Source organism: Brienomyrus brachyistius, chromosome 5 (genome assembly GCF_023856365.1).
Source record: "Brienomyrus brachyistius isolate T26 chromosome 5, BBRACH_0.4, whole genome shotgun sequence".
NCBI classification, from domain to species: domain Eukaryota; kingdom Metazoa; phylum Chordata; class Actinopteri; order Osteoglossiformes; family Mormyridae; genus Brienomyrus; species Brienomyrus brachyistius.
The window spans coordinates 10,218,183-10,234,757 of NC_064537.1; the positions used below are offsets into that span (position 1 = coordinate 10,218,183).

A 16,575-nucleotide genomic window follows, 5' to 3' on the forward strand; every position below is an offset into this window, starting at 1 on the left:
TTTTGCATTTGCACCAGTCTAAAAACCCACCACCTAATTGAATAACTGGAATTATTTCCACTTGTTTGCCGAACATAAAACGTGCTGTTATCCTGATGCACAATGATTCTGAAGGATCTTCACTTAACACCATGCCTGACTTGGAAAATTGTCAGTTAGCGGCATTAGCAAAATTAATCTTAAATCCAGCAGGATTAGGAATCACAGGTATCACCCTCCTGTAGGGCCCAGGACACCTCGTGCGATGCTCCTACTGCTGAAACCCTTTCCGGCATCATGTGATGGGAGGTCGGGGCAGAGTCACCATCACGCACTGTTCCCACCTTTATTAATCCACTTAGATACGGTGAAGCCTGTTCTAGGCAAAGTCGTGTTAGCAGTTCCTGTTTTAAGCTACTTCTACAGCTGTGCCATGAGCCCCCTGCTCAGTACAGTGTACCCACCATCCCCAGATATGGTGTGGCTCAGTTGAAGGCCATTTTCTTACATCATGCAGGATATTATAATATTCACATCACTCTAGATGGGGAGGCACTGTGGCGCAGTGGTTAGCTCTGTCGCCTAACACCACTGGGACCTGGGTTCAAGTCTACGTCAGGGTTCCATGTGTGTGGAGGTTGTATGTTCAGCCCGTGTCATTGTGGGAGTTCCTCGTACTTCAGTTTCCCCCCAACGGTACACAAAAATGCTGAGGTTAACTACATTCCAAATTGCCCATAGGTGGGTATACCCTGTGAGGCAGGATTGGCCCTAGTTCCCCAGCAGCCCTTACTGGGATAATCAGAAAATGGCTGCATTAACCTGGATATTCATGGGGAAATATGATGGGAAATATTTTTTGAAAACCCATCCATATTCTAGCTCAGGGGAGCCCAACTCCAGTCCTGGGGGGGGGGGCGGACCCCTGCACATTTTTGCGTTCCCCCTCATTTAACACACCTGATTCAACTCCTTGTGCTAATTCCCACACAGCTGTTGACCTGAATCATTTGTGGTGGAACAGGGAAAGAACTAAGGTACACAGGGCTCCGCCCCCCCCAGGACTGCAGTTGGGTACCCCTGTTCTACCTGCTCATCCAACAGCCAATCCTGGGATGTGCAGGGAACCAGGCAGGGAAGAGAGCAGCTGCCAGTTCACCGTTTGGCAATAAGAGAATAATGCAGGTTATTTCTACAGGCTGGAACACATCCAGCACATTTGAATGACTATGTCGCGGCTCTTTGCCATGTCCAGGCAACATCAAAGGCTGGTGTGAGATCATCAGGGAAAAGGAAGTGAGCAGTGGAGCAGGCGGACTTCCTGTCTTCCACACCCGACATCTGCTTTCAGGCACAAACGGCGTGTTTGTATTGCAAATGAATCCTGCCGTTCTTATATCTCCCACTCTGGATGAGAGTGGCCGTGTGGTTCGGCGTTCGTTTCACCTGCGCACGGTCGCCGCGGTAAATTTTAAACGCCTTTAAGATGCTGGCAGCGTTTACTGCAGCAGGCTTTGGGACAGGAGCTCACCCACGCAGAAGAGGGCACTCTGAGAGCCGTATTGATTTTCCATAATCACCGATAAATTTGCCCCACTTACTTAAATATTGGCCTTAATTAAAGTATCGATTCAGGCTTGAAGCTCCACTATTTTCTGGCCTTGAAAAATGGGGGGTTTTTTCCACTTATTTCAGCGGCGTTGCCAGGCTTCTCCGTACCTGCTGGAGGATTTGGGCAGCAAGGATTATGTGGGAGTTTAGGTGATGTGGAGGGGGGGGGGGTCACTAAATGGAGCAGATGGGATTAACGCACAGAGCTGGGTCCCTGATCCATGTCCAAGGCTCTGGAAAAAGACTCAGTTTTCGGTCAGGTTGGGTGGGGGCGGCGGTTATTACATCACCTTTGAGGAATGTGACACAGCCAGAAGGATAAGCACCCTGGACTTGCCATCACGCTGTTGACCCACTTGTGGTTAAAAAATAAGATGCCCAGGTATCCCACCCTGGGAAAAACAGTCAGCTGGCATTTCAGCACCATCTGCACATTTCAAAGATGTTCTTACATAACAATATGGCCCAGTGTTTTCTCTTATTCTAAATTTAACCCGATTCTTGGTAAAATGTGCCATAATCTCTCTTTGGGCGTCACCCACAATGCCAGGGAAAGCAGATGGTCCCTATTTAAAGAGCGCCGCTTACTCGCTTGTTTACTCGCGGCCGATCTCCCATACCACGTCTCCGGGGCCCACGCACGCCCTCCCCGGGGGGCCCTCTCCTCGGAGCCGATGAAGGCGCTGGTCCAGTATTGGTATCTTATCAAATCTGCACGGCCCCCGGGGGTCGGGCCAGCTTTGATCGGGCCTCAGCCTGCCGGCAGGAAGCAGAGGGTCCCGCGAGGTAACGGGCGACACAGCGGCGTCCTCAGCTGCCTCTTCTGTTTGCCCTGACCTGACCCCCCCCCATCCCCCCCCCCCACCATAGAGATCTAAGCAAAAGGGCCTCCCACTGATGCGAATGAGTCTGTGCTTGATAGCCCCGTGGGCTTGCGGGACCGATGGTCGTTGTGACTCATTGGGCTGCAAAAGGGGTACTGCTGTATGGCTCTAAAGCTCTTGAGCACCGAGTCACTGCATGGGGGGGAAGGGGAATGCGGACGCATGTAAACTCACAGCTGAGAGTTTATCTCTGGGTGAGGCCAGCGGGTCATTGGGAACCAGGAGCTGACTAGGTACAGAATGTGTGAGTATTGCACACCAGACCTACCACGCAGGGAGATAATCGGGGTGTTGTCCCAGGCTTAGGACCGAGGAATGGAGAGTCCCCACAAAGACATAATTACAAACCTGTGTGTGTGTGTGTGTGTGTGTGTGTGTGTGTCTCCGCATGTTCCTCTGACCATGTGCATGTGGGCATGTTCTAGCCATTTCTCTCCACCCCCTGGCTACAGTGACTCTTTGCCCCGGGCTGTTTGGCCACCTGGGCCTGATGACGTCCCTTAGGGCAAACAGAGGACAGGTGCAGTGACCTCCCTCTCACCTGGGGGGGAGGGGGGGGCAGTATTTAGAATTAGATTAACTTTATTGATCCCAGAGACAAATTCTTGAAAACAGAGACCGAAAGGAGACACCTGAGATTACCTTTGATGAGGTCAGACATTTAAAAAATACACTACAAACACTTTCTATTCCTTTTTTAATAATAAGGCAGTACTGCTTCTCTCTGCTTAGGGGCCTCAGGATACCTGTAGACCTTCCGTGGGGTATAGTGGGGGCTCAAATCCCACTTCTGCTCTGAGTACAGAGTTTGCATGTTCTCTCGGTATTATATGGGCTTCCTCTGGGTACAATTGTTTCCTCTAGCAGTCCAAAGGCATGCGATCAGGTTAAAAAGGCTCCTTTGTGCATGGTGAGGAGCTGCTATACCATGGAGGGTGCAGCCCTGCTTTGTGTGCTATGCTGCTGGGACAGACTACGGGCCTCCCTGTGACGCTACACAATCAGAGGACGAAAGATGGATGTAGAGCAGTATTTTCCAATCCGGTCCTCAGAGACCCACAGTCGGTCCATGTTTTTGCTCCCTTGCAGCTCCCTACCGGGAGCAAAAACGTGGACTGTCTGTGGGTCCACAAGGACTGGATTGGGAAACACCATCTAGTTTGGGCTATATAACTGATGACAATGTTGCCAGACAAGATCACACTAAATCTCTAAAATAGCATTTCATTCTGGCAATTATTTTCTGCGCATTAATAGAAGTCATGCGATTCCGTATTTAATCCCAACGAAATGTCAGAGTCAGATACATTCCAGCTCCTGGCAGCGCATGTTTATCCTGGACAGGAGGGGCACTTGGCACTCCTTCTGCCCGTCACGCACTGCGTACTCCCGGTGCCGACCGTGACTGATTGCCGAGGGGGGTTCAGCTCCGGCACCAGCGGCTCCAAATCCACTGGCATCTCGGCTCAGATCAAGACGGGGTCTCGGACATTATTTGGGCAGGTTGGCGCCTTTATTCCTAGTAAAGTCGTGATTCATTCAAAGAAGGAGCAAAAAAAAAAACCAGAAAGAAAACGCTGAAAGAGAATCTGGGCAGTAACATCTCGTGGGATCGGTTTTTAACTCAAATCAGACATAGAGCGTGTTCGGAGGCAAATGAATAGAGTGGGCAGACAGCCAGCCACGGGGTGGGGACAATATGGCTCGGAGATTTACCGTACGTACAACAAATTGAGACTAACGGGGACGGTGTGTCGGTGTTTCAGGTTAACTGCGTATCGCGGTCATAAACAGGCCGCTAGTGTCACCGGAAAGCATACGACAGATGTAAGCTGGTCTTCACTCAGTAAGCAGGTAGTTGCCAATCTAGTATATAATCAAATGCTGGTTGTCATTCTAATGTTATTACAGTGTCTATTCACAATGAACACTGTGTAATTGAATTCCCAACAATGAAGAAAACGTGTGAAACCAAAGCAGATTCCGCAGTCATTTGTGCCTCGGTTTCCAATCCTTTGGTTACAGATACGACAGCCTGTGACCTCAGGCATCTCGCCCTCTGCGTGCTCAGTCGCAGAGCAGCTCACATGCCACACCTGGCTGCTTAGCGCGATGGATAGTGCCCTGAGGAGACTCAGACGCTCAGAAAGGTGTAACAGCAACCCTACACCCCCCCTTCGGGACCCGAACACGCCAGGGGATTTGCCGCCATACCACCTGCTACCTCTGATTTCTCCCTCCTGCCCCACCCACAGCCACCATCGCCAACACCATCCATATGGATGCCATTCCCATGGGGCTAAGGGTGGAATTACTAGCTGTGTGTTTCTCTACTTCTCAGAAAAATACACATCTACATACCAGTGGCCTGTACTAAGAAGCGGGGTTACTGGCATATCGGGGTAACTTGTCAGATTTAAGGTAGTCTGGGCAAAATGTAAGTGAACCAATATGAAGTCCATTTAAACTGTGGTACCTAAAATCCGACAAGTTACCCCGATAAGCCAGTTACCTCGCTTCGTAGTACAGACCACTGGTCTACAACAAGATTCAATAACAAACTAAACATCTAATGATTCTATATGTTTTGATTCAGCTCTGATTTGATAAGATTTAGATCAATTTGATTCGTACTGAATGTCATACTTTAGAAGTAAAAACATATTCAAAATGTTTTTTTTTCTTGCAAGGCAATAGCTGTTCTAGAGAACCTAGGTAACTGCGGTTCATCACAAGACCGTAATATGGAAAAGTATTACAGCAATATGCACTAATAGCGACACGATGGGTATATCGATGTGTGATGGTTTTATAGGATTTAAGGCTGATTTCCTTCTAAATTTGAGCAGGTGGTTTGAGCCGATGCCGCTGTGTGGAGGCACTCGGGCCGGATCTGAGGTTCCGATCGGTGTCTCTTTACAGCTCACAGATTGCAGGCTGCACAGCTGTAAAGGGAAGCAAACTGGCAGAAGAACATTTCACCAGAAGTGCTAGTCAGTGGTCCTTACCGTTTATTTACTTGCTAACAAATCATAAACACATGCAGACTCTGTACTCTCCGTGGTTAAACCTAACCATTGTGGGATCACAACTGTGTTCAAACCAAAAAAACAGTCCCAGTCTTGTGGACCTTTAATGAAGCTTCTGTCTGGAGAGTAGAAAGGAGGAGGAGAGTAGCTGCTTTAGCCGTCCTGGGTGAGAGGAGCACTGGACAGGCACTGAGGAGGACAGATTCTGGTTAGGAGTGTCAAGGATTAAAGATCAATTCTTTTTGCTTGTGTTATTTTCTTATTCGTGGAACATTAAATGTATCTTCACACAATAAACTCACCTTTCCCGAAGCCTTCTGTATAATCCGGAACACACTAAGTTGTGTATAAAGAGGAGCTACTGTGGGGAGCTCGGACTCCAAGTTCCGTAGCCGGTTTGGGATTGACATAGCAGGGCAGGGTGCAGAGCACAGATTATGGCCATTAAACTGGCCGCAACATGCTGCTCCATCAACCGTGGAGAATTTTCAAAACTTCCATTCCACATTTCAGGGGGATTATGTGACTTTTATTGCGCCTGCCGTGGACGGGTTCGCAAAAAGGTCCCTGATTTGCATGGAAGACTCAATTTACGCAGCGTGTGCCTGCTGTAATACTGCAGGAAATTTAATAAACACTCTTAGCGCATGATTAACACTGCCAATTCTGCTGTGTGGGCTTGTAATATAGTACTTGCAGTCTCTGGCATTTAATATGGCTTATTAATTGGAATATGAAAATAACTGTAGTGAGAGCGAGAGAAACAGATGAAACAGGTCCAGAGTTATGTATTCTTCCCAAGGCTGACGGACATGTTGGTGCATCAGTATAAATGACGGAAGGCGGGGCGGGAGTTGCGTAACTAGGAGCCTCTGCAATAGGGGAGGGGAAATAAGAACATTTATTAAAGGGAATGGGGTCACGACCCGTTTGCATTAGCTGCCTTTGGTACACAGCCATTAAGAACACGCAAAAAACGACGCAGGCTAATTCCGGCAATTAAAATCGGCCATTGAGGACTTATAATATACGTCTTCCCTCGTCATGTGACTGAATATTATAAACTATAAATGAGAAGCGGAAGATAAAAGGGAGAAAATATATATTACTAACGATGATATGATGGTTGTAGAAGTATCCTGATTTAACGGTGGAGGAGATAGGCGAAGCCATTACCGGAGAGAGGATAGGAGGGCTGGCCGCGGCGGGGTGGGATTTCAGCCTGGGGAGAGGCGGTCTTAACCGCTGCTCCTAGCTGGGGCCCTGGGGTTCAAGTGAGGTGAGGTGAAGTCCTCGGCTGAACTCGCCGGCAGAAGAAACAAATAAAGGCTGCGGCGTCCACGGCGGAGCAGAGACAAGTGGGACGAGGAAGGAGAGCGACTGACGCCGTGCGCGGTTTATGCAGCGCGGACGGGCTGCGTTTGCGAAGCGCGGCGGCGGAGTCCCGGAGCGCCGGGGCTGTTAAAGCAGCCCAGAATAGAAGCTGCTATTCCCGAACAGGTAAGGAAAGTCCTGATGCACACATCACACGCTTCTTTCGTCTTGATCCTTTTACTTATATGAGCATGAATTGCTGAATTATTTTTGAAGCGGGTAGAAACCTTTGTCCAAGTGACAGCCGGCTGCCGCGCGAAAGTGAAAATGTAGCCTTCAGTTCTTTGCATTTTGTTTAGATATTGTAGTTTTTATAATACCGACGGATTTGCACATTAAAGGGGGAGACAAATGCTACTCTAAAAGGACGGAAATGTAAGCATGGATGCTCGCCTGTATCTTTAGTTTTTACTGCTCCGTTTTAAAATCTCGATCGTTTTTTTGCGAACTAGGGTTAGGATGCGCGTTAATGCAGTTCGTGTTGCTGTATTTGGGAGCAGAAAGTCCTCTCGTAATGTTGCGTAATATTAGGAGATTACTACCGGGTATGGTAAAGTTCTAATTTTATATTTATTACGAAACAAGTTACACACGCCTGTGGTTTCGTTGATCGAAGCGCGAACGAGAAGTTTAATAACCAATGAGAATGATAGAACATCTGGGATACGTGTGAGCTACTTGGTCACTAACTGTCATCTGTTCTTAAGCAACGCATCTGTTTTCGCTTTTATCTGACTGCAAGTCCGTAGTTACATACCTATGGGCTTCTCGTAATACAGGTCAATATCTCAAGCGTAATACTTAAAAACAAGTCATAAAACATCCCGAGTGACAACTCCATAAAATCTGTCTGCTCAAGAACCACTGTTTCGTTCAAATAAATGTGATTTAAATGAGTAAACTGTGTTTTATGTATATGGTTAACGTCTCTGCTTACAGTACGAGTATATGTAGCTTTACTAGAAAGATGCTACGGTGTTACATAACATTGTGTTGTAACGGATCTTACGTAACACTGAGGGACATAAATCTGTCTTATAGTGTTTTTCTCTTCTTTATTCACTAGGTGGAGCCCTCTCTGCACGGAATAGCGGACTCGACTGTAAAAAAATAAATAAATCGTTCGCCCTGAGCCCAATTCATTCACTCAGCTCCCGAAATTAACACCGTCTCCGTTGACTTACAATTCATATTATTCACAAATTGGGCGCATAGAGCCCAATGAGTTTGTGTTGAAGGGGGAGTCACAAGACGTGATGGAGCCAAGCGCTGCTGTATTGGTGTCTCCCTTGCCCTCGCGCACGGCGGGTCTGGAGGCTGGATCCTCAGATGGAGCTTTGTCCTTCACGGATGAGGCGGTGTCCATCCTCACATCCAACAGCCTGCTAGCCCGATCGCTGCTGGGGCGCTCATCAGCATTGAAGCGTAAGGAAAGCCCCAGTGGCAGCAGTAACAGCGGCAACCGCCGTAGGCGTGAGTTCATCCCCGATGAAAAGAAGGATGAAGGCTACTGGGACAAGCGCAAGAAGAACAATGAGGCGGCCAAGCGCTCACGGGAGAAGAGGCGCGTCAATGACATGGTGCTGGAGAGCCGCGTGATGGCGTTACTTGAGGAGAACGCCAGGCTGCGGGCAGAGCTGCTGGCCCTCAAGTTCCGCTTCGGATTAGTCAAAGACCCTTCGGACGTGCCCCTGCTGCCCCTGGCCCCCCCTGCCTGTGCCCAGGCACCCTCCACCACTCGCTACTTTGTCCCCCGTAGTGAGGGAGCCCAGCCCAGCCCCCCAGCGCCCCCCCAGCCTGCACCTCCTCACGGCTGCCTGTACAGCGGACGGGGAGTCCGCGACAACAGCAGCCTGTCTGAAGATTCCGGCTTCTCCACGCCCGGTGGCTCCAGCGTGGGCAGCCCCGTGTTCTTCGATGACCGGATGAGCGAACACGGCAAGATGTCGCCGCACGGCGGGGAGGAGCCGGGCTTCGAGCCTCACCCCTGCCCCATGGGGATGGCCGGCGAGGGACTCGCCAGTGGTAGCCCAGCGGGTCTCTACTCTGGAGATCTGTCGCGCGACACGGTGACCAGGCTGGACTCCGCGGAGACGATGAAGAGCTTGCCACACAAACTGCGTTTCAAGGTGGCGGGCGGTGGGGATGGTAGCGACGTGGGCGGGGCACCGCCGGAGCCCAGACGCAGCCCCATGCAGTTGACCATGATGCGAGAGCCAATGAGGAGTCCCACCTTCTTTGCGGGCCCCGAGGATCCCGCCGTGTGGCAGCAGCACCTGAGGGAGGAGGGACGCGGGGGGCGGTCCTCCCAGGAGCAGCAATATGGCCCCCAGCCGACTGGGTACGGCGTAGTGACCCACAGGGGCCAGACGGACTCGCAGTACCACATGGAGAACCGCACCCTTCGCTGCCAGCTCAGCTCCCTCAGCGAGGAAGTGGCCCAGCTCAAGAGACTGTTCTCCCAGCAGCTGCTCTCCAAGGCCAAATAAGAGACCGAGAGGGACTGGCTCGCTACCTCGTTCAGCAGGACCTGTTACTGGGGCAGAGCACTAAGCAGGAGGACGGGGGTGCCCCAACCTCAAAGAAAATGACATGGGAATGGGGCGGGGGGCTGCAGACTTCTAAACATTTACAGTGACACTGTGCCAAGGGACCAGCTTAAACTCTGACCCCCACCTTCGAAACACCACAGCCAATCACTGCCAGCAGATACTGCTTATCAGCAGGTTGTTTTGTATAAATAACGGCACGTGGTGTTAAATCTGCCTGTAACACTGTACTGTTGCTACTGTTTCATCTTCTTCCTCTGACACTGTAAGAACTGCTGAGATTAAACAAAAAAAAACGCCTCTCAGTCTATATATACTCGTATTATGTTAAGCTTGGCTTTGATGTCCATTCAGGAAACCTCACAAAGTGAGGCCCGTTTAATGTTACGTTACTCAATTTTCTACGTTTCTATTGTGATTATGATGCATTTTGAGGGGACTGCATTTTATTGGCCAGAGAAAGTCAGGTGGTTTGCCCCACAGGGGATCAGTAATGTTCCATCTTATCTCATGTGGACGTCGAACATGCCTTGAGGTAATGTGTGTGTGTGTGTTTGTATATGACAGCAGAATCCATGGCAGAGAGGTAGGCAGCCAATGAAGAGAGCCAGCTGAAGACCCTGGTACCAGGATCCCCACGCCAAAGCAAATCTTTTGCATCATCTGTATTAAATTTCAGAACATCTTGTGCTGTGCTTCACGTATGACAGAATGTTCAATGACTGGAGACACAATGGGGAGATAAAGAGCGTCTGTACTGTGCAAATGGAAGGACAGGAACTACACCCGTCAGGGATGGTAACCAAAATAAAGAGCTCGGACTCTCCTCTCTCTTCTGGTGCTTCAGTTTCCATGGCTGCGTGGGAAACCTCAGCTCAGAGCTACGTCCTTCCAGAACAGCCGAGATCAGTACACTGAAATCGTTCTGCTGTGCGTTCCATTGGAAAGAGCATGAAAAAGTCACTGCCCTGAATGATATTCGTTTTGGTTTTCTGAGAACACGTTTTTATCAAAAGACAGATATATTTTTTTTCCCCCAAATCCAACTAGTTTATTTAAAAGCCATGCACTGTCTGTATCAATTTGTTTTAATCATCTGTTTGTCCATAATGTCTGTCTATTATGTAATATAATGTTCTGTACATTTTATGAACGATGTAAATAAATGTTTTTTTTTTTTTTTTTTGACAACACGAATGTTTTTTAAATTTTGGAATCATACAACTGTCCGCAGCTAATTATCCAGTACGGAGTTTGTGGTTGTCCCAAGAGCCTATCCCAGAATTCCAGCCTGTTGCATATTTTGGTACCGTGGAGATTCCATGAAGTGTTTGCCTACGTGTTGTGACCACAGAAGAGAGGCCAACAGACAGTCCGGTGATGAGGAATGACTGACTAGGATGACTAATGCAGGGATGCAGCGCGTTACCTGCCATAGGGCTTGGCACAGATAATAATAATCATAATCAATACTTTATTGATCCCCGTTGGGAAATTGTCTTTAGCCCACTCTCAACTTGCTCTTTGCAGAGTAAACTGGTCATGGGGGGCAGCCACCTGTTGGGGCACCCAGGGAGTTAGGGGTTAAGTGCCTCGCTCAAGGACCCACAGACGTGCTGAGGCTGGGTGACCTTGTGATTACAGACACACAGGCTTAGCCCACTGAGCCGCACGCTGCCTAACATCCTTAGCACCTGCACGCAGTCCCCTCAGTAACAACAGCTATCGTTATCCCTCCACTTTCAGCGTCATTAAGCCTTCAACGGAAACAAACGGTTTCGTTGTAGCATATTTAAAATTGCTCCGTGTGGGAATAAGGAAAGAATATTTGAATCCGCGCCTACACGGCTGTTTATCAAAGCAGCTGCCTGAGACATTTTGCGAGGCCACATTCTCCACAGAACGCCGAGGGGTACCCTTACATGTCACAAATAAAGTATCATATGCTCTTTGAAGAACTGCAAACGTACGGGCGAAAAAACAACCTTCAAAATTCAAGAAAAAATAGAGAACAAAAAGGATCTTATGACCACCTGGGGAGGATCAATTCTGGATTCAGTATCAGAAGTATCTTCTGTTACACTACAGCTTCTGTTTTTTTCCATCTTTCTGGTAACGCAATACTGAAGCAGTTAATTAATTATCTCAGTTAATTAATGCAGTACCGAAGCTGAGATGATTATCAAGAGGGCGGAATGCAATTTTTTTTCAGCGCACATGTACGAACCTCCGTTTACACAAGGTGGCACCTAAACAGCTTTTTTTTACACCGTGAAAGTGCCATATACACTTATTAATATGCAGCAAGCGGCCCTGAGTTCGACAGGTCCCGGCAGACACGTAGAGAGGAAGGCGCTGTGTAGCAGAAACCCGATGAACAGCCCCTGCTAAGACGCAGAGCTCCTCTGAGTCACCACTGCCACGCACCAGCCAGGATCTCTGTTCCCCGTGGGCTGAATAGAGTGGAGGACAGTGAGCAGCCTGGGTGGCAGCATGGAGCTGATCCAAAAAACACCCTTATAAAATCTGCTTCGTATTAGCGTGGCTGACAGAGAAGGAGGAGGAGCAATGAGCGACTCAGTTCATTCAACATTTCTTGGCGTCTCAAGAGGCTCCCATTCAGGATTACCTCCAAACCATAGCGATTTATACTTTTTTCAGACAAACAATCGGGTTCCCACTAAAAGAAATTCCGGCTAATTACTAAACTTAAAAGTACAACAGCACAAGTGACTCACACTCCTAATTGTTGGTTGCATACTTCACTCCTAAACCCCGTCCCCACCGTGGCTTGTCAGAGCGGAGCGGCATCGTTGGACAATTCTCAAACTAACTGCAATTCACTGATGCATAAAAAATGTACTTGTGTATCTGACTGATAACAAAAGTCAGAAACTCAGCTACAGAACGTTTACTGAAGTCGCACAAAGGATATAATTTAAATCTACTACGTTTTGCAATAATAAGACCAATCAGGATTTAGTGCCAGCCCATTGGCTTGCTCGCCTCTCACTAATTCTCACGTTGCCTCCGGTTACCACCTGTTCAGCCTCACACCGGACTTTCGGAGGTTCGTTTATATGTTACTTTGTTTATTTACTCAGCAATCTCTTGTCATTCAATGTGGTTCGTAGGTGGGCGTGTCAGAGAGCATCAGTACTGAATCAGTAACTGTAATATCTTCTAGTAGCAGCAGTTAAAATAATTTGTTCCTAATTTAATATATACATATTTTTCACACCTGCAAGCCAATAATTATAAGCACTCCACCTTCATAAAAATATGACTGTCCCAGCTTAATTACTGCAGTATAATACCTGTCCTTGTCCACCCAGCCCGATATGAGTTGTAGGTTCTTGCGTGTACCTATTGAAGCTTAGCTTGACGCTCGAAAAATTCTCCCGTCCAAATTCACTCCATAAAACTCCAAGAAACTGCTTCGCAAAACTTAACTGTTTACTTAGAATCTTTAACCAATATTACAAACATAAAATTTTATCCACAAATAAAATAAATACATTTATATCAAAATTCGAGAGCAATCTTACCAGGAGGTCAAAAAACTATTTCGCTCCAATCTCACTCCTCTCCCTCCAACTCCTATTCCCCGCCCCTTTATCATAATAAAAGCACCCCAATAGTGTCCATCAGGACTACATTAAAAGTCCTGTTTTTAAACATTACAAGTTAGATCCAATAAATCTTAACATTATAAAATAATATCTGTCAAACTAATAAACTTATACCTTGAATCAATATTATTTACTGTTAATTATTCAAATCATACGAAATGCATTTAGGCTCCTACATGAGTGCTACATCCATATATGTGCTTTATTGCCTCAGTTTACTTGCATTATTATTAGTTTTCCATGTTGCGTACAAACAAAGCATAATAGTTTTTAATATCGAGGGACTAACCTGACCTTTGTATGTGTACCACAGTGGGTGATCTTCCCATTAAATGTCTAGATAGTTTAATCCAAACATATTAATTGGTCATTTCCAGCATATGTTTATGCTTGCCCCCCCAGATTCTAACAAGGTTCTGCAAACACTGAGTCATGTGTAAAGCTAGCGACATCGACCACACCAGTGATGGAGCAAGGAAGGAATCGGGGGGGTTAGGAGAGGGCTGTCTCCCAATGAAATGGAAACCAGAAGATATTACGTCATCTCTGCTCTTTCTCCCTACGAATGCTGCCCTCTCCACATGGGAGACCCCCTCCGGGGAGTGACGGTCATTGTTGCGACCATGAAAGGAACTGCGGTTCCCTCTCACTGTGGACCGCGATGGTCTCAGCAGTGTGCCGGAGTAATGGAGTGAGAGGGAGTGATTAAAAAAGAGGCTGTTTGGCCATGGGCTTGACTGGGATCTTAAATAAATGTTAAGTCGACCCTTTGTTTGCCCCGCCTCTCCCCCTCTCCCTGCCCGCCTCCGTCTCCCCCCTTTTTTTTTGCGGGTAAAGGGCCTGTTGCTAGGCAGGCAGTGCGACGGTTGCCACGGGAACACTTGCAGACGCAGCTGGGAGGGAGGGGCCGGGGATGGGAAATACAGAAAAGTGTGGGGGGGGAGCGGTTTGCCAAGTTCAAGGCCAGCGTTTCAGCTGCGTGTTACTGCCGGCTTGAGAACAAAGAGGGGATGAAGGTAGCATAGACAGAGGGGTGGGGGTAATTCTGCTGACCGCACCCTCTTTCTCTTACCCTCTGCTTGACAGGTCACCTCTCTAAAGTGGGATAATTCCACGTCATTCCCTGAATAGATTGCAAAAGCAGCGGAGATGACTTTGACCCTAACCCTGCTTCCGCAAGACACGTCTTACCTGATTCTGCCAGGAGCCGTCAGAATGCAGTCCATATACAAACACGTCAATATATCATTGTCATTTTAAAATTAAATCAACTTCACAAAAGGCAGAATACACAAAATAAGCAGTAAATGCAATGTATAATAAATGTGAAATATTAATATTTAGGAAAGTAAAAGCCTTGTGAGTAAAAGTGGACACAAAATCTAAATATATTAAGACCACTAGCGCACTTACACGATAGCAGACAAAGAACCAAGCATTACGAACATTGGATAATGGTTGTTAGTAGTAATGTGCAGCAATGATTGGAAAATTCCCTTTCCGTCACATAACCCCTCTGCACCGCAAGCCTAGTTGCCCCCGGACCCCGTCACTCGACACCACCCGTCACACAAGCCTCACGCCGTCAGCGGGGTACCCGTGCGTGTGACCGAGTCTGTGCCGCACAGACACGCATCTCACAAGGCACCCCCACTCCCCCACCCCAGCTTTACAGCGCGTAGCTGCATTCCGGGATCAGTTGTCACGTCTGGACGAATATGGAAACGCGATACTCGACAGAAATAAATTATGGGTCCCACAAGCTGCAGCTCTCCGGCGCGAGCGCAGAGCGGCGGAATCCGACGCTGCTCGCGCTTTCCGACTGTTTACGTCTTGCGCAATCAGTTTTGCAACGCGACCACAATGCCGGTCACCGATATTGTGCAATTTCTTTCAATTTCATGAAACATTTCGATATATAAAAACAAGATTTTAAGGAACTAAGACAAATTCAATAAATAAAATGGAAACCTGTTAAAAATATCAGAGAGACGGGGAAAATTCTTGCCCATCGATGCTTGGAAAAACCAGGTTTAAAAAAACGTAAAAGAGGTCCATAAAAAATTACTCTGATGAGTTGCTGTCACTTAATCTGTGTGATTCTTAATTATTGCTGTGGGGGCATTTCAGCTAGAGTAAGTGGATGACGTCATCAAACCTTCTTCAGTCGTCCTTGAAGCAAACCGCCTTTTACTCACAATAGCCCTCGTGATCTCGAGGTCAATGCAAAGTCAAATTCAATTTTACATCTTAGGACACTAGGCCACCACCATCTTTATTAATGGACACGTTGTATTAATTGGCGTAATCGAAGCACCAAATATTTGAAACGCATATGCAACTAATGAGTTATGGTGCATTCAGATGCATGCTTTCATCCATGATTGAACTGCTTATTTTGGTCAAGCTGGGGCCAGAACCCATACAGCACAAGGCGGCATGCTAACCTACTGAGCCACCACATTCTGCCTGTCTTCTCCATTCCTGTTTGGCCCAGAGGCCTGTTTCCTTCCTTTTGCCTCCCATTCACTTGTACCTGTGCCTCATCTGCTCCTCATTACCCCTGTATATAGGTATCAGCCTGTGCCCTGCTCCCTAACTCAGCCATTGTTGATGTTAGTCCTTGTGCAGGTTGGTGTTGGTGCTGTCCTCCCCCCCATCACGATTAGGTAGTGTCCCCTCTGCCCAGTAGCCCTGACCTTCGTGCCTGTGCTACACTGTAAAAAATTATTCATTGACTCAACTTGACTTAGTCAAGTCATCTTGTTGCTTTGACAGAGTTAAGTCATATCTATGTAAAGTGATAAATTAACTACAATTAAAATAATTTGTTGATACAACATGAAGCATGTTGACTGAACATTTTGTGTCAAATAATTTGGATTAAAAAAGATTAGCTAAAATAACAAACCAATGCTGGGTGAACTTAATTCATTAAGTTGTTTTTACAAATGTGAATCATGCTTGTTCAACATAAAATACTTATTTTTTTCAACTTAGTCCTCAAATTTATTTTGGTTAAGTTTACAGAGGTTGATAGAGCATTACAAAACCTACCAGGATATGCAAATAATACCTACAAAGCTACTACTAATCTACAAAAGAAGTAGTCCAACAAATATTAGCATAGAAAATAACCCAAGACATATTTCAATCTGGAATATTTATTCTCAACTGCAGACAAATGTCAACTAAGACACATGGTCAACTATCTTAACATCAAAAGTACAGGTACTGCTCAAATGTAAACTCCGTTCAAGGCTCCTTTAAAACCAAATAAAATAGTGTCTCAGAGACACATTTCCTCTGAACAGAGCAGCCACAACAAAAAATATTAAATGTCAATTGTACAGCTGCCAAAAAATAATAATAAAAATAATATAGTGTCTTGCTGATACATTAAAGAGATACTTTAAATATTACAAAAATGCCTCTGTTCACGGGAATAGGGCTGAAATACATAAAGTGTATAAGTAAATATAAGTAAGTATATAGACACATTTGCTTCAAAGATCAG

The 16,575-nt window shown here is 46.9% G+C and overlaps 1 protein-coding gene and 1 long non-coding RNA gene across 2 annotated transcripts; one reads left to right on the forward strand and one right to left on the reverse strand.

Moving 5' to 3' along the window:
• Nucleotides 1-5,469: 5,469 nt before the first annotated feature.
• LOC125742290 (uncharacterized) lies at nucleotides 5,470-6,793 on the reverse strand. Its single transcript, XR_007398057.1, has 3 exons — nucleotides 6,680-6,793; nucleotides 5,806-6,375; nucleotides 5,470-5,692 (listed from the first exon to the last, which is right to left on the reverse strand). It is a non-coding gene; the product is annotated as an uncharacterized LOC125742290 (long non-coding RNA).
• On the forward strand, nucleotides 6,397-10,613 carry LOC125742278 (NFIL3 like protein-like). The gene is made up of 2 exons (XM_049014156.1): nucleotides 6,397-7,003; nucleotides 7,944-10,613. The coding sequence occupies exon 2, from the start codon at nucleotides 8,134-8,136 to the stop codon at nucleotides 9,364-9,366; it is 1,233 nt and encodes a 410-aa protein (XP_048870113.1). The 5' UTR covers nucleotides 6,397-7,003; nucleotides 7,944-8,133; the 3' UTR covers nucleotides 9,367-10,613.
• The last annotated feature ends 5,962 nt before the right edge of the window (nucleotides 10,614-16,575 follow it).

Excerpts from the sequence above, each read along its gene's own strand:
- LOC125742278 (XM_049014156.1), top strand. The coding sequence starts at position 8,134 with ATGGAGCCAAGCGCTGCTGTATTGGTGTCTCCCTTGCCCTCGCGCACG.